Raw genomic sequence first — 27,857 nt, 5'->3', positions numbered from 1 at the left:
CCTCAACTATCCCCTCAGTAGTGCAAAATGAAAACATTTTTCCTTGAATACCCTCCATACCTCCTGCCTTTCACTTTAAAATTATGCTGTCTTGTTATTGACTCTTTAAATAAGGAGAACAGCTGCTTTCCATTCACCCTGACTATGCCACTCATAATCTTAATCACCTCTATCAGACCCCCCTCAAAGTTCTCTATTCCAAGCTTATCCAGCCTCTCTTCATATCTGAAATGCTCCACCCCAGGCAACATCCTTCTGAATTTTGTTTGCACTCTTTTCAGTGTAATCATATCCTTCCTAAAGTGTGGTGACCAGAATTGCACACAGTACTCCAGCTGTGGCCTAACCAAAGTTCTGTACAGCTCCAACATAGCCTCCATGCTGTTGTAATCTATCCCTCAATTGACAAAGGGAAGCATCCCATATGCCTTCATGACCAGTCTATTAACCTGTCCTGCCACCTTCAGGAAACTGTGGACAAGCACCCCAGGATCCCCAGTCCCTCTGAGCTTCCTAGTGTTCCACCATTCATTGAATACTCCCTTATCTTTTTCCTTCTTACAAAGTGCACCATCTCAATCTATCAGAGTTAAATTCTATCTGCTACTGATCTGACCAATCCATTTTTTTATCTTCTTTAACTTAACATCTTCCTTCTCACTGTTAATCTCCACCAAACTTTGTGTCATCTGCAACTTATGGATCAGCCTTTCCACATTCCCATCTATATTGTTTATGAATTTCATAAACAATAAGGGACTCAGCACTGATCCCCATGCTATGCCACTACACACTGGGCTCCAGTCACACAAACAGTCTACCACCACTGCCCTCTGCTTCTTTTACTAATCCAATTTTGGATCAATCTAGCCAAGTTACCCTGGCTCCAATGAGCTTTTATCAGAATCCCATGTGGGATTTTGTCAAAGGCCTTGCTGAAATCCATATAAACACTTGGTTACCTCTGTGAAAAGTTCCAACAGATTAGTTAGGCATGACCTCCATTTGACAAAGCTGTCCTGATTATCCCTGGTCAAACCTTGCCTCTCTGAATGGAGACAAATTTTCTCCTTCACTATTTTCTCCATTACCTTCCCTACAATGGATATTAGACTCATTCACCAATATTTCCCTGGTCTATCTCTACCACCCTTCTGATATAGTTGAACCACATTAACTGTCCATTAATCCGCGGTCACCTCCTGTGTAGCCAGAAAAGATTTAAAATTTTGGGTCAGGGCCCTGTAATTTCATCCGTGTCTTCCACAGCAGCCTCGGATACAGCTCAATTGGACATGGGGATCTATCCACTTTTCAATCTGTCAAAACCTCCAATACTTCCTTGCTTCTTATACAAATCAGCTCAAGAACATCGTAGTCTATCATCTGGAACTCTGTACTTGCACCCACCTCTATTTGTATAATAAAGAAATGTTTTGTTGTTAAAAAAAAATTGTATGTCAATTTCTCAGAGACTACTCATTATATTAACTGACTGGGGGCCAATAGATAGATAGATAGGTGGATCCTTGGTAGATAGATAATTGGATAGATACAGACAGACAGGAAGATATTAGTTGGTTGGTAGTTAGATAGAAAGATAGTTAGTTGGTTGAGAGATAATTAGATAGGTACAGACAGATAGATAGATAGATAGACAGACAGACACAGACAGATGGATGAAGCCAGGGGTCCTTTGGGTTAGGGTTATTTTCAGCTGAGATCATAAGACTTTAAAACATCTTAAAAGTATCTTGACATGCCATTCTTTCAGATATTAAGTGGAGATACAATTTATTTTAAGTTATCAGTCTGTACATGAATTGTCCAACCTCAGTTCACTGAAGGTATAAAATCAGATAACTCAGAATGTTATAATATGACTATTTTGTCAATACTCATTAATTCATTCCGTCACTTTTTTTTCCTGCAATTTAAATTGAGCTTGTACCTATTATTCTTTCCCAAAGAAATCATATTAGATCATTAGCCTTGTTAATTGTTTAGAAGACTGCTGCTGGAATTGGCAGAGAGAAAATCTAAAGGTACTTGCATGTCTTTAAATTAAAAAAAAGTACTAAATTACTATTCATTATTTGATTATCACAACAATTTCAATTCAATAAAATTTCAAATGAAAAAAAACTAGCCTAACAGTAACAATATAACCATTGTCAATTGTCAAAAAGACTCAGTTCACTAAAGCCCTTGAGTGAGGGAAATTTGCCATCTTTACCAGGTCTGGCCTACATCTGCTTCCAAACCAATAGAAATGCGGTTGACTTTTAACTGCTGTCTGAAATAGCAAGTTATTCATTTATGTCAAACTATTACAAGGTCGAAACAAAAGAGTAAAACTGGATGGCCACACTTCCTCCACTCTGGGTCCAGAAATGACAAGAGCAAACACAGTTCTGTCAACGCTGCAAAGCCTTCCCTTCAAACATCAGGGGCTTGTGCCAAAAATGGGAGAGCTGTCCCTCAGACTAGTCAAGTATCAGCCTGACATAGTCATATTTACGGAATTAGAATCTGTTCCAGACACCACCATAGCTATCCCTGCATATTGTCTTGTCCATCCAGCGCTGGGTCAAAATCCTGGAACTTCTTTAACAGCACTGTGGATTGCCCCACAACCAAGAACTGCATTAATACATGAAGGTAGCTTGGCACCACCTTTTGGAGGGCAATTAGGGATGGGCAATAAATGCTGGCTTCGTCATAGACACTGGTACCTCATGACTGACTGATAAAAATAAATCTGACTTCTTAGGGTAACTAAGTATCTGGATCTGCACACCTACTAGACTCCAACAATGTGTGGTAAAAATTTTTGAAAATTCTATGAAGGAAAATAGAAACATATTTCTTAAACAAATTTAACGGTGATTTTTAATGAACCTTAGGCTGCATTTTCCCATTTTTTTGGCAATGTTTTATCAAGTGAGATTCATGGCAAACAGTCCATTATGGTCCATGACATTTTTCTCAGGCAATCTTCCACTTTTCAGCTCACTACTAATGTAACTGACCTCTTTGGCATGGAATCCTATGCGGCTCGACAGGTGGAAGTGCTCCCCACTGCCAGAATTATGTAATGTTTATGTGGCTGGCACCTCTTCAGTCATGAGAGAGTGGTGCTGGAAAAGCATGGCAGGAACTCCTGATGGTGGGCTTGTGCCCAAAATGTCGATTCTCCTGCTCCTCGGATGCTGCCTGACCTGCTGTGCATTTCCAGCACCACACTCTCAACTCTGACCTCCAGCATCTGTAATCCTCACTTTCTCCTACCATTTCAATCACTGTGAGGCAGGAACTGCCCTTCCCATTCTGAAGGTCCACTGTCACCGAAAGAAATGGCCCAAAAGACAAGTTAGCTCCTTGGTTAGCTTCTGGAGATGCTGCTGGACGGGTGGTGGAGAGTGACAGCTTCTTCTTAGTGACCATAAAAGGAGGTCACATCCCCAAACTCGGCCAGCCTGACCCGAGACCACAGATTGAATCAGTGCAGTATCCTGATTGTAATGCAATGAAATGCATAGCAGTGAAGGGAAAAAGTTTAATAACCATCGTCACTCTGCAAAAGTAACTTCTACAATCTTCTCTTTTCTATTTCCCAATCACAGGTAAACCATTCACTGAACTTTGTCACTGCACATGCCGCTCACTAAGGCTAATGGACTAAAGTTTTCATTAATTAAAATGGTCACAAGCACTCAATAGCTTTCATCCACCTTCCTGCTTTCTGTGTTTCTTATTCACTCACTTGATAAAACATTGCCAAAAAATGGGAAAATTCAGCCTAAGGTTCAGTACAAATCACTCACCTCACAACCCTCCTGCTCCTGCATTACCGCTAAATGCTCTCCCATCCATTGAGCTAAATAATTAGAAATCAGGACTGGTGACCTAAAGTGTGGTCAATTAAGTAAAATGTAAGGAGCTACTGAAAGGAAGGGAAGGATAGAGAGAGGTTTAAGTTTAGCTGCCAATAGTGGAGCAAAGGAAATCACTGTTAAACAAGAACAGTTGGGCAGTGAGCTCTTGGTGGATTGCAGGACTTGAGTTTACAGAATTAGGCAGGGCCAAATCCAAGGTTGGATTTAAACAAAGAAGAATAAGAATTTTAAAATTAGGTCATTGCTGGAGTAGCAGCAAATGCCAGTAAATAACATAAAAGATGTACAGGATTTGGTGCAAGTGAGGGAACACAGTGGACCGTATGAGAGGAGCTAACATTTTTGGAGGGTGTTAGTGGGAAGCTGGCCAGGAATGCACAGAAATAGTCAAATCTAGAAATAGCAGTGACATGAATAAGGTGTTTAAAATATCCAATTGCCTGAATGAGTCCAGCCCCAATCACATTCAAGAAGCTTGACACCATCCAGGACAAAGCAGGCCACTTGATTGGCACCACATTGACAAGCATTCACTCCCTCTACCACCTGACACTCAGTAGCAACAGTGTGTACTATCTACAATATGCACTGTAGAAATTCACCAAAGATTCTTATGCAGCAACTTCCAAGCCCACATCTACTTCCATTTAGAAGGACAAGAGCAGCAGATGCACAGGAGCACCAGAGTTCCACTCCAAGCCACTCACCAAATCTCCTTGCTTGGAAATATACCACCAATCCTTCAGTATTGCTGGGTTAAAGTCCTGGAATTTCCTCCCTAAAAGCATTGTGAGTCTATCTATAGGACATCAACAGCAGTCATTCAAGAAGGCAGCTCATTACCATCTTCTTCAACTAAGGACGGGGAGTAAATGTTGGCCAGTCAGCAATGCCCACATTCCACAAGTAAATAAAAAGAAATTCAAGCAGAGGAATTTCAATTTTAAATTAATTTCACAATGTTACTTTAGAAACTGTAATGTTCAGCAAATAAATAAAAATCTCCATTTCTCTTTCTATAAATCTTTTACTTTTGTGTTTATTTTGCAAAAACTCTTTGCAGCCTCTCAGACATCAATAAATCAATTTAACTGGCAGAAATGAAAGTGATGAAAACACTTTTGGAAGTCAAAACATGTATGGCCCTGAACTAATTGAAGTCATTATAAATTCTGAAGGTCAAACACAACTTTACAAGCAACAGAGTACAAATTTTTCATTATAAAAACACTCTCTCAGATTGAAATTGAGCTAATCAGTAGGTCTCCCTTGGACAACACAACATGGTTTCTCCTACCTTGCTAAAATCATTGCTAACAAGTACAATTTGCAATTAAATGTCAAGCTTTTAACTTTTCCAAAAGGAGACAATTAAGACAAATATCGTTATTTCACAGCAGCATCTAATGTTTGTTTCTCCACATATGAGCTATTTTGCAATCAAAGCACACTATTAGCAGGAGCACACGAGTCTAAATATGTCTGGTAAGGGAATTGGGTACTGAGGATAGTTTGAGATTCACATTTATTACTGAAGTAGAATATAACTTACATTAATTAACAAAAGGAGGCTTTTGGCATAGTTGGGAAATGCTGCCTTTGACCAAGAAGCTCTGGATTCAATTCCCAAACTGGACATGATGGCATTGATGTACATCAGAATGTGACCAGACAGGTTGAGTATCAACTTGTCAATTTTTTCAATGGCAGCTAGAAATGGCCAGAGAGATTTCAAAATAATCATGTGATCCAAAGAAATAAGAGTCCTTATCAAAACTATTCATAGCTATGGACTAAAGCCTGCTTGTAAAAGTTTACATTGCCACAGAGACTCAGGCTAGTGTGGATCTGCTTGATTCCAACAGAATGAATTGGAGACCTGGTTCCTTGCCCTACTCACGGTGGAGATCATGCATTGTGGGTCATCTGCAAACTGATGAAGTTATTAACAAAGCGTGAATGTACATACTACTGCAGCATCCTTTATATTTTTGTGCAATTATGCTTGTAATTTAGGCTAATTATAGCTGCATCATTCTACCTCTACAGATGCAATCAAGTGACCTATTAGATCAATATCAATAAACAGGTCTGCTTGAATCTAATTATATTCAAAATTACATCTGATTAAATAACTATAATATTATTACCATGTAACAATGAAAAACGAACTCAAAAATGAATAATTATGTCACCTTTAACTTTGGTGATGTGTGGCATGGTGGCTCAGTAGTTAGCACGGCTGCCTCACAGCACCCTGGACCTAGATTTGATTCCAGTTTTGGGTGACTGTCAGTGTGGAGTTTGCACATTCTGCGTGGGTTTCTACCAGGGCTCCAGTTGCCTCCCACAGTCCAAAGATATGCAGGCTAGGTGGATTGGCCATGCTAAAAATGTGAGGTAACAGGGATAGGGTGGGGTCTAGGAGGGATGCTCTTCAGAGAATCCATGCAGACTTGATGAGCCAAATGGCCTCTTTTTGCTCTGTAGGACTCCTATTATTTCATATTAGTAGCTATGAACAGTCAGTGTTTACCACTCAAACACCCTGATAACAACAGAATAGCTGAAATTCTATAATGTGTCAGACAGATTGAGTATTAACTTGTCAATCCTTTCAATGGCAGCTAGTAAGGGCCAGAGAGATTTCAAAATAATCATGTGATCCAAAGAAAATAAGAATCCTTATCAAAACTATTCAAATCATACCAAATGGCTAAACCAGGGTGTGATTAACCGTATAAGGCCAAGTAACATTCCACCATCTGCTGGAGCACTGCTCATTCCTCGAGAGCTGGTATTTGAAGTGGCATCCTTATCTTTATTAATACTTTGTTTGTCACATAATAACATTCAGGCATTGTTTCTGATTCAGTGTGCTGGCTGGCTGGTTGACATAACTTTCCAATCCTGAATCTGTCAGTTGCATTTCTATTCAAGAAATTGGGCTATAAATATCAGCCTCATTCTCTTTACTATCATCAATTTTAGTTATATGTTTGAAAATTGTATTCAATAACTGAATTTCAAAATTGACTCCTTGATTCATAGACTCCTTTTCTCTTCTTCTTGCCTAACTTTAAGAGCCCAAGATTTGGTCGATAATAAAATTAAGGAACAATCCAAGATATTCCTCTTATTCATTTCAGTTTCTTCTATTTACACTGGTTTTTCAAACACACTTGATGAGGCCAATTTTCATTCCAAAATAAAATCAAATCCTTCTGTAGGAATTTGTTTCACCACTCCCACTCAACTTCTTCATTTACCAAGTTACTCTTTAACTTGACATATGAGAGTGAGCTTGGTTTGTAATCTCTATATATACCTCCAATTAATAATTTATCTTTCATTAAAGCTTCTGGAAAATAAATAGCATCATCAGCCAGCATCAGTGACTATGCTGCTCCAGTATCTCTCAATATTGTTCTGGACTAACTTCCTTGATTCAAAGCAAAATACCACCTCTTCTGAACTATAATATTTAGAAAATCCAAGTAGTCTGATTCTCTTTGCGAATATGTGAAAAATAATTTTCATGACAGTCCTGAGCTGTCTCTCTTTTCTTAGTACATTCCAAGGAAACATGTTCATTTTGTACTACAGGTACAGTTTTACTACTCATATCCTTTCATGAAGCTTCATTTTCTTAAAATTCCTTAGAAATTCCTATACAGTGATCCACTTTCCATTTAACTTCCAGCAATTGGCTTTAGAACATCAACTCCTATTACAATAAAAGCATATAGAGTCATAGAGATGTACAGCACTCTGCGTGAAAAAGTTGCCCCTTAGGTCTCTTTTATATCTTTCCCCTCTCACCCTAAACCTATGCCCTCTAGTTCTGGACTCCCCGACCCCAGGGAAAAGACTTTGCCTATTTATCCTATCCATGTCCCTCATAATTTTGTAAACCTCTATAAGGTCACCCCTCACGCTCCAGGGAAAGTAGCCCCAGCCTGTTCAGCCTCTCCCTGTAGCTCAGATCCTCCAACCCTGGCAACATCCTTGTAAATCTTTTCTAAACCCTAAAAATTACATTTATCCTGTGGCAGGATTTGAACCTAGCTCCCCCAGAACATTGCTTGGGTCTCTAAATTAATAGTCTAGTGATAATACCACTTGGCCATAACATTTGTTTTCACTTACTGGTTCTGACATTTTTCCTTTATTACCTTGGTGTCCTTATATCTCTTCTCTGTAACATTACCTCTTCCATCCTTCTTTGCTATAAGCTGTTTTTAATTTCCCTACCTCTTTGGAGATCAAATTCTTTTAATTCCATCTCCCTCTCTTTGACGCTCCCCTCTCATTCAAGTATTTTGATCTCCTTGGAAGTCCAGTTGTTCTTAATTTCTAGCTATATGTTAGCTAATTCCAATTGTAAGACATTAATTTCAGGTTTCCTTTTTTTAACAATTCCAAATGTTGGATTTAAGTATCTCACCCTTGTACATCCTGCTCTTATGCCTACCAACAATTTAGCTGTAAGTCTCTCAGTTTAGCTTTAGTAAAGATTTAAAAATAATTCACAGTTATATCTTCCACTTCCAGAAAATTCTGAGCAACATTCAAAGCCATCCTCAAAATCTCCATGTAATAAACTTTCACAACAAAGCTGTTGTATATTTAGAATCATCATATAGCAATTGCTTTAAAACTAAAGATAGAGAAATCTCTTAAGTGAATTCAAAATCCTGCTTGGAAATCCAATAGTTATAATCCTTGCTGATGTTATTAATGGACAAGTGAAGTCTCAGATTGAAATTAGTTTTGATAGAAGATATTTTACTTTTTTTTATTTTTAAAATGTATTTCACTGAAACAAAAGTAAGCAGATTTGGTTTTAGCAAGAGAAGTTCATTATGCAAAAGAAATGCAGATAAAATAGAACAAGTCAAACTATTTACATATAACACAGTTTTAAACACTTACAAACAACTCAGTAAAATGCAATCCTATTTATCCCAAAAGCACTCCTTTTAATTACTTGTACCAAAGAGAATTCCTTTGTCTTTTACAACCATTGGGCTTAATTTATCTCTGGCTTTTAACTCCATCTCTTGAGAATTTGATAGTTTCATCCAAGGAGCCTTCCCAGGCTTAGGCTTTTGCTGTTACAAATAACTTGTTCAGGGTTATTACTGAACTCTTGTGGTTTGGAACTTATAAACCAAACTGTATGTACTGAGGTAACCTATTTCTTAATAGTGCCAAACCTTCTTTACATCAGGGGCAACCGTTTTACAATTCCAGCTTTAGCCAGGATTTGGAGGTGCCGGTGTTGGACTGGGGTGTACAAAGTTAAAAATCACACAACACAAGGTTATAGTCCAACAGGTTTAATTGGAAGCACACTAGCTTTCGGAGCGAGGCTCCTTCATTAGGTGATAGTGGAGGGCTCGATCGTAACACAGAATTTATAGCAAAAATTTACAGTGTGATGTAAACTGAAATTATACATTGAAAAATTGATTGTCTGAGGGCCTGTACTGCGTTGTATTTTTCTATGTTCTATGTTCTATGTTCTAGAACATTACAGCGCAGTACAGGCCCTTTGGCCCTCGATGTTGTGCCGATCCAAGCCCACCTAACCTACACTAGCCCACTATCCTCCATATGCCTATCCAATGCCCGTTTAAATGCCCATAAAGAGGGAGAGTCCACCACTGCTACTGGCAGGGCATTCCATGAATTCAGTAAAGAATCTACCCCTAACATCTGTCCTATACCTACCACCCCTTAATTTAAATCTATGCCCCCTCGTAATAGCTGACTCCATATGTGAAAAAGGTTCTCATGGTCAACCCTATCTAAACCCCTAATCATCTTGTACACCTCTATCAAGTCACCCCTAAACCTTCTTTTCTCCAATGAAAATAGCCCCAAGTGCCTCAGCCTTTCCTTTTTGTCTTTTTAAATTTTTTTTTTCTCACCCAATGTACCGAGGAACCGGTTCCCCCGCAGCACAGCAGTACCAGAGTTCCGCTTCCTTCAATTCCCCTCCCCAGCTCAACCCCTGTTCAATCATTCCTGATGAAGCGTTTATGCTCGAAACACCGACTCTTCTGCTCCGCGAACGCTGCCTGACCGACTGTATTTTCCAGCTCCACACGTTTTTGACCTTGTTCAATCAAGTCCACTTGACTTAAAGTTTATTAGGCCTGCAAAACCCAGGAGACTCAAAACAATTTTGAACTGGCGCCCAATAGACCTTTACAGATTGTCAGGGATTGAACTTCTGACAGATTGCCCTGTTCACTGGGACCTGTCCAAAACGTCTCTCGTAGTCGAGATTCTAGATGGTTGCTTAAACAGAAAAAAATCCTTTCCGAACTTCCAAGTCACTAAATAACTTAACCAATTACTGCCACTGACTTCCCCACCCAAACATCCGACTATCCCCCATGACCTCAGGTGTTAGCCTCCTATCTTTGCCATGATGTTTAGATTGATTCTAATCTAAAAAGTGAGATAACAGAGTTTTACATAAATTCATGCAGTTTTTGAGCTCAGAGTTCTACATGAATGCATGCAGTTTTTGAGCAAAGTGCAATGTAACTCTGCAAGTACAAATTCACCCCACAAAATATATGTGTATGTGGGTCTTTGTCTGTGTGTGTGTGTGTGTCTGTCTGGGGTGGGGGTTGTGAGTGTGAGAAAGTGTGTGTGTGTGTGTGTGTGTGTGTGTGTAGTGAGTGCAGAGTGTCTTAAGTCTGTGAGGGGGTGCATGTGTGAGTGTGGGTGTCCATAATGGTGTGTGTGGGTGTCTGTGTGCGCGTCTGTCTGTACCTGTGTCCGTGTGTATGTGAGAGTGTGTGCGTGTAGGAATATCTGTGTGCGCGTGTAGTGCAATGGTGTTCACCTGTAATGTGACATGAACCCTGGTTGTTCAGTTGTCAGTACACTTACTTGCAGTAATACCGTTGGTTCTGGCAGCAGACACAGAGGAGTTCATCAGATGAATGAGACTCCGGGAATTCTTTCAAGGTGCCGGCAGTGATCCCACTGAGCCCACTGATGAACTAGAACAGTCATCAGAGGGATCTGTAGAGGAGCAACCAAAGAAGGTGTCAACATGGACCCCACCGGAGGGCTGCTGCCCTGGGCTTGACATGTATGCTCAAACTGTCAGGAAATATATAAATGCCAGATTCATCAGCCCTACACAAAGGTAGAGCTAAACATCACCTGCTCACAACGCAATGCCATTCAGGCTCTCAAAACCAATGACAATATTGTCATCAAACCAGCAGATAAAGGAGGAGCCATTGTCATTCAGAATAGAACAGATTACTGCAAGGAAATACCGACAACTGAACAACCAGGAGCACTACAGGCAACTACTAGCTGATCCGACCAAAGGACACACCCAAGAATTAAACACACTGATCAGAACTTTGGATCCAGTCCTTCAGAATTCCCTACGCGTCCTCATCCCACGTACTTCTCGTGTAGGCGACTTCTACTGTCTTCCAAAGGTACACAAAGCCAACACTCCGGGATGTCCCATCATGTCGGGCAATGGGATCCTATGTGAGAATCTCTCCGGCTATGTGGAAGGCATCTTGAAACCTATTGTACAGGGGATCTCCAGCTTCTGTCGCGACACTATGGATTTCTTACAGAAACTCAGTACCCACGGACCAGTCGACCGGGAACATTCCTCGTCACAATGGATGTTTCTGCACTCTACACCAGCATCCCCCACAAGGATGGCATCGCGGCAACAGCCTCAGTACTCAACACCAACAACTGCCAGTCTCCAAACACCATCCTACAACTCATCCGCTTTATCCTCGATCATAACGTCTTCATCTTTGACAACCAGTTCTTCATCCAGACACATGGAACAGCCATGGGGACCAAATTTGCACCCCAATATGCCAACATTTTTATGCACAGGTTCGAACAAGCTTTCTTCTCTATGCAGGATCTCAAACCAACATTGTACACCAGGTACATTGATGACATTTTCTTCCTCTGGACCCATGGCGAGGAGTCACTGATAAAACTACACAGTGACATCAACAAGTTTCATCCCACCATCAAACTCACCATGGACTACTCTCGACTGTCTGTCTCATTCTTGTCCATCAAGAATGGACACCTCAGCACCACACTCTACTGCAAACCCACAGACAACCTCACAATGCTACACTTCTCCAGCTTCCACCCAAAACTTATTAAAACGGCCATTCCCTATGGACCGGATCTGCTCCGATGAGGAGGAATGTGACAGACAACTGGAAGTACTCAAGGATGCCCTCACAAGAACGGGGTACGATGCCCAACTCATCGACCGCCAGTTCCAACGTGCCACAGCAAGGAACCGTAATGACCTCCTCAGGAGACAGACACGTGCTGCAACTGACAGGGTACCCTTCGTTGTTCTGTACTTCCCAGGAGCTGAAAAATTACGCCATGTTCTTCGTGACCTGCAACACATTATCAATGAGGATGAGCACCTCACCAAGACCTTCCCCACACCTCCATTACTTGCTTTAAACAACCGCCAAACCTCAAACAGATCATTGTTCGTAGCAAACTGCCCGGCTCTCAGGACAACTCCATACAGCCCTGTCACGGTGGACGCTGCAAGACGTGTCAGATTATGGACATAGATACCACTATAATGCGTGGGAACCACCTCCCACCTTGTACATGGCAGGTACTCATGTGGCATGTACTCATGTGACTCAGCCAACGTTGTCTATCTTATACGTTGCAAGCAAGGATGCCTGGAGGCATGGTACATTGGGGAAACTGAGCAAAGGCTACGACAACGGATGAATGGGTACCGCACAACAATCAACAGACAGGAGGGTTCCCTCCCCAGTTGGGGAACACTTCAGTGGTCCAGTACATTCAGCCTCGGATCTTCGGAAGGAACAGCTTCATCACACACAGATGCTGCCAGACCTGCTGAGTTTCTACAGCAGTTTCTGTTTTTGTTTCAGATCTCCATCAGCCGCAGTTTCTTGTTTTCTTATAATATTTATGTTGTTCTGCCCCATTTTTAATGTCAGTCGTGTTGTGAATCTTATTTCTAAAGGTTCACTTCAGAAACTTGAACACACGTTCTAGGCTGGTGCTTCACAGTACTGAGGGAGTGCAGCACTGTTAGAAAATGCCATCTTTTCAATAATGTCATAAAGCAAAGTTAAAAATCACACAACACCAGGTTATCGTCCAACAGGTTTAATTGGAAGCACACTAGCTTTCGGGGCGACGCTCCTTCATCAGGTGATTGTGGAGGGCTCGATCGTAACACAGAATTTATAGCAAAAATTTGCAGTTGATTTACACATGAAAGAAGTGAAACTATCACTGTATTCTAACAGATGAAAGGCTTAACAGACAATCAATTTTTCAATGTATAATTTCAGTTACATCACACTGTAAATTTTTGCTATAAATTCTGTGTTACGATCGAGCCCTCCACTATCACCGGATGAAGGAGCGTTGCTCCGAAAGCTAGTGTGCTTCCAATTAAACCTGTTGGACTATAACCTGGTATGGTGTGATTTTTAGCTTTAGCCAGGGTTTCTACATTACTTGCACCTGAAACACCAATGCTTTTCTTGTGCTATAGATGTTTCCACTGCTATAGGGGAATCAAAAGAAAAGAACAAAAGATTCAAAAGTGAAAAAAAACCTCTGAACATCTTAAACTAAAAGGCAAATGCTCAATGGCTTACTTTGTCCACTTATAAATATTCACTATAAAAACAAAATAAAACTCTAGACACTTCACATCATAATACCACTTCCAACCTTCACGCAGATTACATTCCCACCTGAAATAAAAATAGAAATTGCTGCAGAAAGTCACAGGACTGGCAGCATCTGTGGAGTGAAAACACAATTAATATTTCAATCCAGTGATGCTTCTACAGTGTTTTTTAATTTTGGTGTTTAACTCACTGCCACATCTCTTCCAGGTATGAAGTCTCCAACATCCACATTTGTTCTATTTTATTGCATTCTCACCTAATGGCTTTGTATCAACATTATAGTCTGTCCCTTTAGTGTTTCCTCATTAATACGCAAGCAATTTAGGACAGAGGAATCTGTTAACTTCAAACAGGTGTCGCTGTTTTTTAGGGCAAACAAGTTATTTTTATTGAAGAACTGCAGCTCTTATTTCAAGATTATCCACAAATAATTAAAGTTAGAATGGATGTGTTGCTTTAGCTAAAATTATTCCATCTTACTAAAATTGGAGAATAATTCTGGATAGGAGAAAGTGAGGACTGCAGATGCTGGAGATCAGAGCTGAAAAATGTGTTGCTGGAAAAGCGCAGCAGGTCAGGCAGCATCCAAGGAGCAGGAGAATCGACAGGAAAGGCTTATGCCCGAAACGTCGATTCTCCTGCTACTTGGATGCTGCCTGACCTGCTGCGCTTTTCCAGCAACGAATAATTCTAGACATCAAGTGGAGACAGTGCAACTCTGAGAAAGTAAACAAAATTGCAGAGGCTCAATGATTTCTCCACAGAAAGTTAGTGTTCAATGTTTAAGTATTGATCAGACAGTAAGGTCCTTTCACAACTAGTGACTTAAAGAATAAAGAGGAAATTTTAACAAAAATGCCACTATTTAGTTCTCATCAGTTGTTCAGTAAAAAGTAACAACCATCTTTTATAAACATGCAATTTTTTTTATAATTGTTTGAAATCACCATCACATTTGCATATAGTTTAAATAGATCACTTTGCGTGGATGTACTGATGAAACTATCTTCCCATTTATTGGATATTTTCATTGAACGCTTATTCCTTACAACAACCTGTTTTCTATCGGTACTCATAATACAATTACTTTTCACTTTCTCACACCAATGTGCATTGCCTCTCAGCAAGCCACAATTCTTGAAGAATTTCATGTATTTAATGAGACTTTTCAAGTTGGCAAAAATTGTTCTGTTGGATCTATGCCGAGTTTGGTTCCCTATGATTCTCGAATAACGTGTGAAGTAAGATTGAGTGCCATTATTTTGTTATACACTAGTTTCTTATGTTCTAACATACACTCAGTGATCTTTGCTTCAATTTATAACAGATTTCCAGGGTTGCGAAGCATTGAGTTGGGTACAGCTGTTAAGGTAAAGTGTATAGCAAGAGTTCATTTGACTTTCAATACCTACCTGCATAATTTTTTGTTTTCATTTTAGCTGCCTAGAATACACACTAAAATGATGTTAGATATAAAAAAATTAACACTTTAATTCATCTGCTGACTAACCATATTGATCTAAAATATGAATTTTTCACAGCAGACAGTTCTGCTGGGCCCTATTGCCTATTTAATGCTGTTTAAAAGCTAAAGACAGAAGTATCTTAGGTAAACTAAGTAGAATGGGCAACAACATATTAAGTTCTTTCATGTAGAACATTTATGTTGTCTGTAATGCCCAGAGACAGTAACAAAAATCCCCAAAATCTAGGCAAATCTCAAACATCCTCCACATTTAACTTTTGTAAAATAGTTTTATTCCTCCTACTCTTACTTTTGCAGTTGTGAAGTTAAGAACAGAGCTATGTCAGCCTCCAACTCATACTAAAGTTTCTATAATTAACAGTATGTTTTGTTGCATCACTCATACTCCTCAGAGATAGCATCTAAAGGAAATGGGGTCAGCTTCCATATCTAAGCTAATGTCACCCAGTTGTTCAGGCTAGGGTAGAGATGGGCATTATTATACAATTGGAAATAAGACTTCTCTCTTCCCTCAAATGAGCAACTAACTCTGTTCTGTCAGACCTTTTTGTCAACATTAATTCATGAATCAGACACAGTTCTTGCTTTGACTGGACACTGAGAAAATTATGGACACAATGCCCCTTTGTCTTAAGCTCCAGCTTCTTCTACATTCAACCACTCTGTTTTTATTCATTATTGGGTGTCACTCGCTGACCAGCATTTGGTGCCCATCCCTAGATAAACTTCAGAAGGTGGTGGTGAGCTGCCTTTTTGAAATACTGCAGTCCAAGTACTATGGTAATGGTGTTGGCATGGATCTACTGTCCTTTTCCTTCTGAATGCAAGTGGCCAAGTTTGGAAGGACCTTTGGTGTAGTTCTGCAGTGCATCTTAGAGATCGCAGAGCATTGGCGCTGGAGGGAGTGGTTGTTTGTGGATGGGGTGCCAATCAAGTTAGCTGCTTTGTCCTTGAAAGTGTCAGGCTTCTCGAATGTTGTTGGAGCTACACTTGGGCAGTATGCCATCACAATCCTTGTAGATGAAACACAGGCTTCGGGGAGTCAGGAGTTGGGTTACTTGCCGCAATATTCCGAAACCTCACATCTGCTCCTGTAGCCATTGTGATTAGGTGGTAAGTCTAGTTGAGATTCTGGGGGTTAATGTTAACCCCAAAGATGTTGGTATTGGGGGATTCAGTGATGGTAACACTACTGAACGTGAAGTGTCTATTGTTGGAGATGGTCATTGCCTGGCATGTGGGTAGTACGAATGTTATTTGCCACTTGTCAGCCCAAGCTAAGATATTGACAGATCTGGGCACGGTGGCACAGTGATTAGCACTGCTGCCTCACAATGCCAGGGATTCCAGCCTCAGGCAACTGTCCGTGTGGAGTTTGCACATTCTCCCTGTATTGCGTGGGTTTCCTCCGGGTGGTTCGGTTTTCTCCCACAGTCCAATGATGTGTAGGTTAGGTGGATTTGCAATGCTAAATTGCCCACAGTGTTCTGGGATGTCTCGGTTAGGTGCATTAGTCAGGGGAAATGTAAAAATAATAGGATAGGGGAATTGGCCTGGATGGATACTCTCGGAGGATTGGTGCGGCTCTTGGGCCAAAATGGCCTGTTTCCACACTGTAGCGATTCTTTGATGATTCTCTGGGGATCTTGTTGCATTTGAACATGGATTGCTTCAGTATCTCAGGAGTCATGAATGGTGCCTGAAAATCATCCTATCATTGGTGAACATCCCCACTTCTGACCTTATGATGGAGAGAAGGCCATTGATGAAGCAGTTGAAGATGGTTGGGTCTGGGACACTACCCTGAGTAATTTCTGCAGAGATGTCCTGGAGCTGACTTGACTGACCTCCAACAACCAAAACTCTCTTCCAATGGGCAACAAATGACTCCTTGATGTCAAGGGCTGTATCTCCAACTCACCCCTGGAATTCAGCTCTTTTGTCCATGTTTGAACCAAAGCTGTAATAAGGTCAGGAGCTGAGTGGCCCCAGCATAATTCAAACTGGGCATTACTGAGCAGGTTATTGCTAAACAGGTGTTGCTTATTAGCATAGTTGATGACACCTTCCCTTACTTTGCCGATGACTGAGAACAGATTGATGTCATGACATCACTAGTGCTGCTGCTGAGCTGCTGTTGGTGAGGAACCAAGAGTATATTTTACACCATTACAATCGCATTGCTTCTTCCAAGTGTTGTTCAACATGGAGGAGTATTGATTCATCAGTGAAAGGAGAATGGTATGTAGTAACAAGCAGGAAAGTTCCTTGCCATTGTTTCACCTGAAGCCATGAGACCGCATGGTGTCCGAAGTCAGCACTGAATATTTCCAAAGCTGCTCCCTCTCGACTTATAACACTGTGTCTCCACCTCTGCTGACATTGTCCTGCCAATGGGTCAGGATATATGCTGGGATGGTGATGGTGGTGTTGGGGACACTGTCTGAAAGGAATAGTTCTATGAGTATGAGGCTATTGCTTGGTTAGTCTTTGAGACAACTCTCCAAATGATGGCATTGGCTCCCAGTTTTAGTAAGGAGGATTTTGCAGGGTTGACAGGGCTGTTTCTGCCACTGTCTTTTCTGGTGCATTGGCCAATGCCAGGTGCTCTGATGGTTTCATTTCTTTGCTGAGACTTCACAGCAATTGATACAACTGAGTGTCTTGCTAGCCCACTCTCAAAGGGCAGCTGAGAGTGAATCATATTGCTGTGGGTCTGGAGTCATTTGTTGGCTAGACCTGGTGTAGATGGCAGGTTTCCTACCCTGAAGGATATTAGTGAGCCAGATGGGTTTTTCCAACAATTACAATGGTTTCATGGTCGTCAGCAGATTCTTAATTCCAGATTTTTTAAAATTGAATTAATGGTCGATTTTGATCCTGGGTCCCCAGAACATGAGCTGAATTTCTAGATTAATAGTCAAGCAATATTACCACTAGGGGAAGCACGGTGGCTCAGTGGTTAGCACTGCTGTCTCACAGCACCAGGGTCCCAGGTTCAATTCCAGCCTTGGGTGTCTGTGGAGTTTGTACATTCTCCTTGTGTCTGCATGGGTTTCCTCCAGGTGCTCCGGTTTCCTCCCACAGTCCAAAAATGTGCAGGTCAGGTTAATTGGCCATACTAAATTGCCCATAGTCCTAGGTGCATTGGTCAGAGGGAAATGGGTCTAGGTGGGTTAATCTTCGGAGGGTCAGTGTGGACGTTGGACCGAAGGGCCTGTTTCCACACTGTAGGGAATCTAATCTAACCTAGAACCATAATGTGTAAACCTTGGACTGTTGCAAAATGTCTTATTTCAAGGTTCAGGAGGGATGCACCAAACCTGGGCAGACACTGCAAAGGATCGATTCAGAAAGGCCACATTCAGGTGCCTTCCTGACACATTGCAATGATGGGCTGAACCCATGTTAAACTTTTTGAGAAATATATACCAGAGAATACTTTAAATTAAGTGGAAATATTGCAAGCATTGAGATAAATTAATGTGTATAATGAATTATGTCATTTCGGATATGAACTACTCTGAAATGTACTTTTACAAATTTTATGAACAAAGTATGTATTTTTAAAAATCACCCATCTTTACTGATCTACTTTTCTCCTTGACTCCTGATACATCAAATTCAAAATGTTTATCCCAAAGGATTCGCTGAGTTTCCCTGCCATATCTCTGCAGAATTGTGCTGCCTTATTATCTCTCCCATATCCTTCAATTCTTTGTCTCTGTTTTTTTGCACATACTCATACTTGGTTCTGCCTTCAATCACCTATGGTACGACCTATATCTGGGACTCTGTCTCTCTATTTCTCTATCCTTTTTGCAAGCCTTCTCAAACTTCATGTATAAGAACAAGATTTCATTCCCATCTCTGTGTCTCAAGCTCTGTAGGTATTGCATGCATCATATAGTTTTTGAACAGTATTATTTAGCAACATATAAAATTCAAACAGAAATCAATAGGGTAAATACAGAATGTTCCTCACAACTGGGGTTCCAGAGCCAGGAGTCGCAGTCTAAGCATACAGGGTATGCCATTTAGGACTAACTCTGTGACCAGGACTGTCACTCCAGCATTGGTCTCTTCAGTCACAAGCAACGTCGCTTCAGGGAAGCAGAAAACCAGCACAAGGGGCAACCCATGGTCAGCCATGACCGAAAGGGGCCTCACCCCCCCATTTAGGACTAAGGTGAAGAGAATTTTTTCTGCCCACAGAGAGGTAAATGTTGCAAATCTCTGTCACAGAATTTACTGTTTTGAATTTTTTCAAGGAGTTAGTATTTAGGGCTCAAGGGATAAACGGTATGAGGAGAAGCTGTGAATAGGATACTGTATTGATAGTTCAATCATGATCATAATGAATGGTAGAGTAGGCTTGAAGGGCTGAAGGGCTACTCCAGCTTCGATTTTCTACGCTTCTATTTTCATATAAACTTCTAAATAGAAGGTTTCTGAGTAGTTTTTACATTAAGGATGCAATGCAAATGCTAGTTTATTTTGTTTTACTGAGTTCTTACAAATGCACAAGTTGTTTCACTATCTCATTTTTTATGCCAATTATCTTTCACCTTTCTCCAAAACTTTATTTCATCTAAAATAATTTAAATTCCTCTGGTAAATGCATACATTCAAGACACCATCACAGAAAAACGTTTGCAGCTTTAGTATTTATTGGGTTATTCGTCTTGTGATAGATATTTTTCTTGCAATTCTAGCAACTTATGAAGATAGAAATTCAAATCAGAGCTATCATGAATTGTTAGAACATGTTCTTTATGGAGCATTAATAGAGACAGTAAGGCATTATTCCTAGTGTACAAGAATAAATATATAAATGAATCAGTGCTTTTGAAAGGCTTTCAAAACTTGTAATAGTGATGTGTATCTTGCATGGCTTTGTACACATTGGCAGAATTTAATGCTATCCACAGTAGTTGTCTAGGATACAGGTAGAGGATGTCAATTCAGGAAAGAAGACAGTGAGTGCTTGCCTTTCTGCTTCCTTGGATTAGGCAGATGCTGGGATGGTAAAGGAAGGCCTTCCCAATCAAAAGGTCCATTGAGGCCCTTAATTTGTTTTTCATTCACTCATGAAATGTGGGTGTTGCTAGCTGACCAGCATTTATTTCCCATCCTACTTGCCTTTGAGAAGGTGCTGATGAAGTGCCTTCTTGAAGCACTGCAGTCCAGCGTGGCCACTTAAAGGCCATTATCCCACCATTGCTGGTATCCAGAAGGCCACGCACTGCAAGCTTTCTTGCAGACAGGGAAAGGGACAGTCCTAATGAGGCCCCGGTGTTTAACTACCCACAGATTGTCCTGTCCAATCATGGTGGCAAGGGCCTTGACAGAAAGACACCCCTGCCTGTCACAAGGACACCTTTCTATTTCCTCACAGGGCCCTGCCTGACTGGTTCTGAATGGTACTTCAGAGTCATCCTCATTCCAGTATCTGCTTCATCTTCCCTGGTCCAGGCCTGCTGCAATCCCAGCAGTGGCGACTGCTGCCCCTGACTTGAAAATGAATGTTTGAATGTTGTGGAAAAATCCAAACTGGATTAGAAATGTCTGATTGGGACAAACTCTGAGGTTCTTATTGTAATTAGAATAATTGCCTTCTAACTTAGTGCATCAGGAGTCCAGTAATGCATGATTGTTCCTTAATTCATTGGATCAAAGATCTGAAAAGTATTGGTTGTCTTCAGAATTTAATTCTCTGGTTGTCACCTAGACTCCATTAAGGGGTTTGAACATTTGTGATTGTGACCACAGTATCAGAACTTTTATCTTAACCTGCAAACAGCCCAGTACAAAGCCAAACCCAAGTATACAGCTGTAAGTGCATTTGTGTAAAATGATCATGATGAATGTTTTACTTCTTTGGTTACTTAAAGCCAAATGTTATTTGATCAGTGATTTGGAGTGTGGAGAATTCCAAGCACCAAATTGACAGAGGGTTTTGGGTACAGTTTGGAGCAAATCCTTTTCTGTGCAGAAGTGATAGTGAGTTCGATGTTTAGACTTGCAGATGCAGCGTTTGACTGTTGATGACTCAGCTTCCATTGCAGAATAAGCAGGTTCCACTCAATATCTGAGTGCTGCAACCAAAAACCAGAGATCACAGAATTTGTTTGTTATTATGCAAACCCAGTTTGGTGCCATGCAAAGAGGAAACAAAGGAATGCAGTGAGAACGAAAAGGAAAAAATGAGAACACAAGAAACTCGCAGACACCAATAAATTAAGATAAAAACTTGAAATAGGTACTAGAAGAAAGAGAATGAGAGACACCAAGTAAGAGAAACTAAAAGAATTTGAAATAGTGTGGCATGCATTGATAGCGTGGAGTCTTAGCAAAATAAATAGTTATTTGGTAGTGCAGAACTTGATATTGCTGAAAGAAAACATATTTTGTCAAAGGTTTTCATGTTTCAATCATCAGGACACTTGCAAGAACACCAACGAAAAGGTGAATAGCTTTTATATTGTATGAGAAGGCAGGGCTGATTGGTTAGCAAGTCAATTCTGAGGCAACATCTCAAAAACTCACAGTCCGCAGATGGGCAGAATGGCTTACTCTTGCAGACAATTTGTATGCACTTACATTCAGTAATGAAATGCCATTATTTTAAGAGCTAAGGCCAACTATGTGACTAATAATGGAGTGAATTATTTGAGGTGCATTTCTAAGTGAAGACAGGAGAATTAACTTATTTGAATATTTGAAGTCCTCAGGGATATCATAGTGATTTTTGTCAATTATGCAATTTTGAAGACGTTGCTATTTTAATTCAAGAAACCCAACAGTTAATTTATGCGGAGCAAGGTCCTACAAGCAGCAACAAAATAGTGACAAGGTCAAATAGTGACCCGATCAGTATCGAAGCGGCTTACCATCCTGATTTGGAAATATATCACCATTTCTTCATTGTCACAAGGTCAAAATTCAGGAATTCCCTCCTGAAGGGCATTATGGGTCAACCTACAGCACATGGACTGTAGCAGTTTAAAAAGGTAGTCCACTACCACCTTCTCAAGAGTAACTAGGTTTGGGCAATAAATGCTGTCCAACCAGCAAAGCCCATGATGCACTGGTGAATAAAACAAAATCTATTTTGGATACACATAAAGTAGAAGTCTTAAACATAGAATAAACACTCAATCCCTTATTTAGATTATAACAATGACAAGTTTCTTCTACAAATTAGTTTCATAAATTGACTATCTGTTAAATTGAAAATAAAATTAAAACAAAGATCAAGTAGATAAAATGGACATGCATCAAACTTCCAACAGAATCATAACTTACTACAGCTCATTCATTTATCAAAGCCGCTTTTCAATTTACTAATTATTCATATTAATGTACTTTGGAAATGCTTTCAAGGTAAAGTTGCTTGTGAAAGTCAGTGATTCATTTTAAGTGATTTAATTTATTGACTGAATAATTCATAGCACTAGGGCAAAAGCACTTTTGCAACTCCCTCACTTCAGGATTGCTAGTTAAGCAATATTTTCAGTAAATTAATGAATAAGTATCCAATGTCCTTCAGCAAAAGCCCACATTCCACACTATACAAATAAGACTGCAGAAAACATCTGCTTTACTATAATGAAATGGTAAAATATAAAGGCTGTGTAATGATATCACACTTTTACAAAGCCTTTGTCAAATTAGCAGCTTAAAATATAGTTGGCTTGAACAACTAGATGCACTGCAATAAGCATTGAAACCAATCAATATTATAAAGTACGTTGGTGTTATACTGGGACTGCAGTTCCCTAACCATAATTTCTACAGCACTGAATCCCTAATAAAAATAAAATATAGATCACTGTGTTTTCTGCTAGGTCAAAAAAGTACATCAGTCTGAGGTATGTGACTGATCTCTTGAGATCCCTACCATTGGAATGCATATTTGTTAATAATCCATGCAACTTTACTTCCAATGCCCCCATCCATATTTAAATTGTTACATGAGTAACGGTAGGATGCATCTGGTTAGGTTTATGCCCTGTCTAGTCTACCCAAAAATTATTAAGCTAACATTTCCTAGTGACAAATTCTAAATTGATGTTAGCTCCTCACTCCACTTTTGGAACCAGAAATAGAATAAATTCAAGCTCTCCCATTAATCATGCAGAGTGACAATAAACACTCAGGTTCCAAAACTTTTGTATTATAAAGGCAACTCAAAATATTTCTTCAGCAGTATATTGAGATAGATCATGTATAATTAAACTATATTGAGGTAAATATCTGTTTGTAATGAATACCTTCTGTTGTTAATTATGCTGAAAATTTTCTTCTCCTGGGTCTCCTAGAGTAAGTAAGATTTCTTCTCACAAAACATTCAGGTTGACCATGTGACTAACTTCTCTAGAGTATCATAGGATCTGGACTGAACACACCTTAAGTGGAGTTCTTATGTTTCTATCTTTCAACATTTCTTCTTTCATGGTACATGTGCTTCACTGGCAAGACAAGCATTTGCTGCCCATTCCAAATTAATCTGGAACTGAGCAGCTTACTAGGTCATTTTAGAGGGTAGCGAAGAGTCAATCACATTGCTGTGGGTCTGGTCTCACAAGTAGATCAGACTATGTAAGGATGGCAGATTTCCTTCCCTAAAGGAAAATAGTAAACCAGATTATTTTAATGAGAATCAATCAGAGTTTCATGGTTACAATTGCTCAGATTAGAATTTGATTGAATTTCAAATTCATTGAGCTGTCATGGTGGAATGAGAAAACTGACATTAGAAAATTGATTTTAGAGATCTGGTATTACAATCCTGCAAAAGTGAACAAAGGAGCTTTGATTGTTTGAATGAAAATAATTGCTGTTAGGGTAGATGTTGAAGAATAAGCTCTCAAATTATTGCACCTCTTTTAATCAGACTAGTGTGTGAAGAGTTAACCATATAATTCTTCATTTAAAAATACACTGGTCATTAGCAAAGAAAAAAGAATGCGGCTGATGTGTTTATTTTGCCCATTATTATTGATTTACTGACCTGTCAGTGAGAGATTTAGTAATCAGTGCCTGTGTCATTTCCTTCCTATGGATATTTTGCTACAGCTGTCTTCTGTACTGATCTTTTGTTTTCTCTCTCCAAAGAGGTTTCAAAAGTCTGTTATTTTGAGTTGTATATTCTTCTTAGAGTCATAGAATCGTACAGCACAGAAACAGACTCTTCGGTCCAACCAGTCCATACTGAACATAATCTCAAACTAAACTAGTCCTACCTGCCTGCTCCTGGCTCATATCCCTCCAAACCTTTACATTCATGAATCTATCCTAATGTCTTTTAAATGTTGTAATTGTACCTGTATCCACCACTTCCTCAGGAAGTTCATTCCACATGTGAACGACACTCTGTAAAATAAATTGCTTCTTACGTCTTTTTCAAATCTCTCTCCTCCACCTTAAAAATGTGCCCACTAATCTTGAAATCCCCCATCCTATGGGGAAAGACAACTACCATTAACCTTATCTAAACCTCTCACTATTTTATAAATTTCTGTCAGGTCGCGTCTCAACATTCTAGGCTCCAGTGGAAAAAGTACCAGTCTTTCTGTATAACTCAAACCTCCATACCCAGCAAGATCCTGGTAAGTGTCTTCTGAACCCTCTCCAGCTTGATAATATCTTTTTGTAATTTGGTGCAATGCCCTTACCCATCCATTCGCAGGTCTATCAATGTACACACAAACAGTCAATTTGTTGAGCCAAGTACTTTCTTGTGTACCTGCTAATCTGTCATCTTTCTGCTGTGATCTTCTTTCAAATTTGACTTTAAAGTTTGTACAGGTACAAGATCCTTTATCCGAACATTCAAAAACTGAAAAGCTCCAAATTGCAAAGGTTTTTGTGAAGTTTTTTTCTCATTAACAAGGTTGTTCGGTGAGCAAACAGTTAGCCTAAGTCGACTCAGATGAGACATGGGGATGGGGGCATGGCCAAGCACGTTTTTAGTTAGAATTCTGCTTCTCTGTTAAGATTTTTTAAAATTTCAGCATTAAACTGTAACATTCTGAAAACCAAAAAATTCTGAATTCTGAAAAACAGCATTTCGGATAAAGGATCTTGTACCTGCACTCATAATTGCCAAACCTTGTTTGGACTGACATCCCATTATAAAGAAGAACTGATATCGTTGGCATGGTGGCTTAGTGATTAGCACAGTTGTCTCACCGTGCCAGGAATCCGAGTTTGATTCGATTCCACCAAAAATGGAAGGATTAAATGCACTGAGTCTGCAGAATTGTAACAGGACCATCAATGTGTTTGCTGATATTGTTGTTCCCAGTGCTACGCAGCAGATGTGATCTGAAGTCTTAACACAGCAGTGCAGATCCCTGTATTTATGTCATTCAAAAAAATTACTGAGAAGTATTTTCTCATGCTAACCTTTTTACATCATTTATCATCATTAATCTTTATAAAGTCACCTCAGTTGGCTCCTTTCAAGGATTAGAGGTCAAACTTTTAGATCCAACAGGATTTGATTATTCTTGTGGGCATTTTTTCTCTTACCTACAATTAGATCTAAAGTCTGCCATCCTGCCACATCCAGTTATGAATAATAGTAGACATTTAATAACTGACCGTAGGAAGAGATTGCTCAAATATCACCATTCTAACAGATGAAGAATCATCAGTTCAAAAGACAAGGCTGAAGCAGTTGCAGCTGAAAATGTGTTGCTGGAAAAGCGCAGCAGGTCAGGCAGCATCCAAGGAGCAGGAGAATCGACGTTTCGGGCATGAGCCCTTCAGGAAAGTCTGGAGTTAGTGCGGGGCCAGTCGGTTCCGTAGGCAGGTGCTGAGGAAGGAGATGTGGCTGTGGTAGTGAGTCTGTTTGAGAACATGGCTGAAGAGCTTCTGGGCAGAGGAGATCTCCTGCTCCTTGGATGCTGCCTGACCTGCTGCGCTTTTCCAGCAACACATTTTCAGCTCTGAAGCAGTTGCAACCATTTTCAGCCAGAAGTCCCGAGTGGATGATCCATCTTGACTCTTTCTTGAGATCTTCAGCATCATGAATATAAGTCTTCAGGCAACTTGCTTCACTTCACAATTGACAATAATGCTGGCCTAACCAGTGACACCACATCTTGTGAAAAGAATAGCAAATAAATTAAATTCATGTATTATTGCCCTGTTGAATAACATGTCATTCCATTTATTCCATGGTGATTAAGACTCTTCCTCAGATTTGGGGATCCTTCCCAGTTTGGTATTGCATGTGAATTTGACCACTTTGCAATAATTCGCTGAGTGTATGTTAATGTTCTTAATTAGCAAACGAGTCTGAACACTCTTTTCCTAAGACATCTCTTAGGAAACAGCACTTTTCAACCCAAAAGTAACACATCTTTGCTACTTCCTACCCTCTAATTAATTGGTAATTTAGTTTTAGCTCAGCATTTCAAGTATAAGTTATTGCACAAAACATCTTTTGTTAGCAAGTTTTGAGAAGATTTGTGCAACATCATTTGTCAAAAGCCTTCTTGGAGCAGAGGGATCATCTTATTAAACAAGATTAAATGAAAAGCCTGTATGGAAAACAGCTCTAGTAAATTATCCATAGCCACATGAAAAGAGATGACACAGGAATTGACTATCAAATCTTTCACTGACAGATCAGTGCCTCAATGCTGTAGTGACAGAATATAATTTTCATTATCAAGTCAAGGAGCTGGGCAGCAGAATCCTTTCCTTCCAAATCCAAGCAGCCTGCTGTTTCCTACATTATAATCATACAAGTAATTTACACCTGATAATCTATTATATTTGTATTGATGATTCAGATCACATGGTTTCATGTGCTTTCCAACAAAGCAATCTCAAAAACTGTAATACTCCTTTGATTTTCAAACTTTATGCCCCACAAGAAAATCACTAGCAACATATATGAATGCTTTCAATACTTAAGGCAGAAGAATGACTCAATTGCAGCAAATGAGGCTCCCCTGCAATAATGTCAGATTATAAACTCTCTCCTAAATTTGTCTAAATAAAACACAACAGACTAAATCCGTACATGCTCTCACAGAATTTGGTAAGGGTGCTGGGCTTCTCCTGGTTCCTTCGCTGCCGAAACCAACGCTGAATGGTGCGAATATCCCAGTCCAATTGTTTGGAAAGCCCTTCTAGTCTCTTTTCATCCGGATGCTAGAAAGAAAATCAGGCAATTAAGAAATTCCTCAACAATAATGACAACTCACATTAACACAGCACCTTCAGCATTACAAAATATCTTAAGTGTCATTAAAAAAATAGGCACTGACTCAAAAACGAAATGTAAGAAGAGTTAAGAGTTGAGTTTTATTCGAGGCCCTAAGAGAACAGGTCAAAATGTTTATGGAATCCTACAGTATGCTTTTCTCTTAGTCTCATTTTATTCGAGTGAAAATAAAATTTGTTTTTTGCCTAAATTGCTCAGTTATGACTAACTACTACTTAAATTACACCAAATTTCATATACTATTGTTCATGATTCCAATGCTGGAAATGTGTTGCTGGAAAAGCGCAGGTCAGGCAGCATCCAGGGAACAGGAGAATCGACGTTTCGGGCATAAGCCCTTCTTCAGGAATGAGGAATGTTTGTCCAGCAGGCTAAGATAAAAGGTAGGGAGGAGGGACTTGGGGGAGGGGCGTCGGAAATGTGATAGGTGGAAAGAGGTCAAGGTGAGGGTGATAGGTCAGACGGGGGTGGGGGCGGAGAGGTCGGGA

General features: G+C 39.9%; 1 protein-coding gene across 3 annotated transcripts in view; it reads right to left on the bottom strand.

Moving 5' to 3' along the window:
- cers6 (ceramide synthase 6) overlaps window positions 1-27,857 on the bottom strand; it is a 250,358-nt gene that overhangs the window by 128,475 nt on the left and 94,026 nt on the right. For all 3 annotated transcript variants that reach the window (XM_043693925.1, XM_043693926.1, XM_043693927.1), the window contains exon 3: window positions 27,166-27,296. In XM_043693925.1, coding sequence (XP_043549860.1) covers window positions 27,166-27,296 — 131 coding nt within the window. The remainder of the gene's footprint in view (window positions 1-27,165; window positions 27,297-27,857) is intronic.

The sequence above is a fragment of the Chiloscyllium plagiosum genome, chromosome 7 (genome assembly GCF_004010195.1).
Source record: "Chiloscyllium plagiosum isolate BGI_BamShark_2017 chromosome 7, ASM401019v2, whole genome shotgun sequence".
Classification (NCBI taxonomy): Eukaryota; Metazoa; Chordata; class Chondrichthyes; order Orectolobiformes; family Hemiscylliidae; genus Chiloscyllium; species Chiloscyllium plagiosum.
Note: the sequence above shows the minus strand (reverse complement) of the source record. Positions and strands in the feature narration are given on the sequence as shown.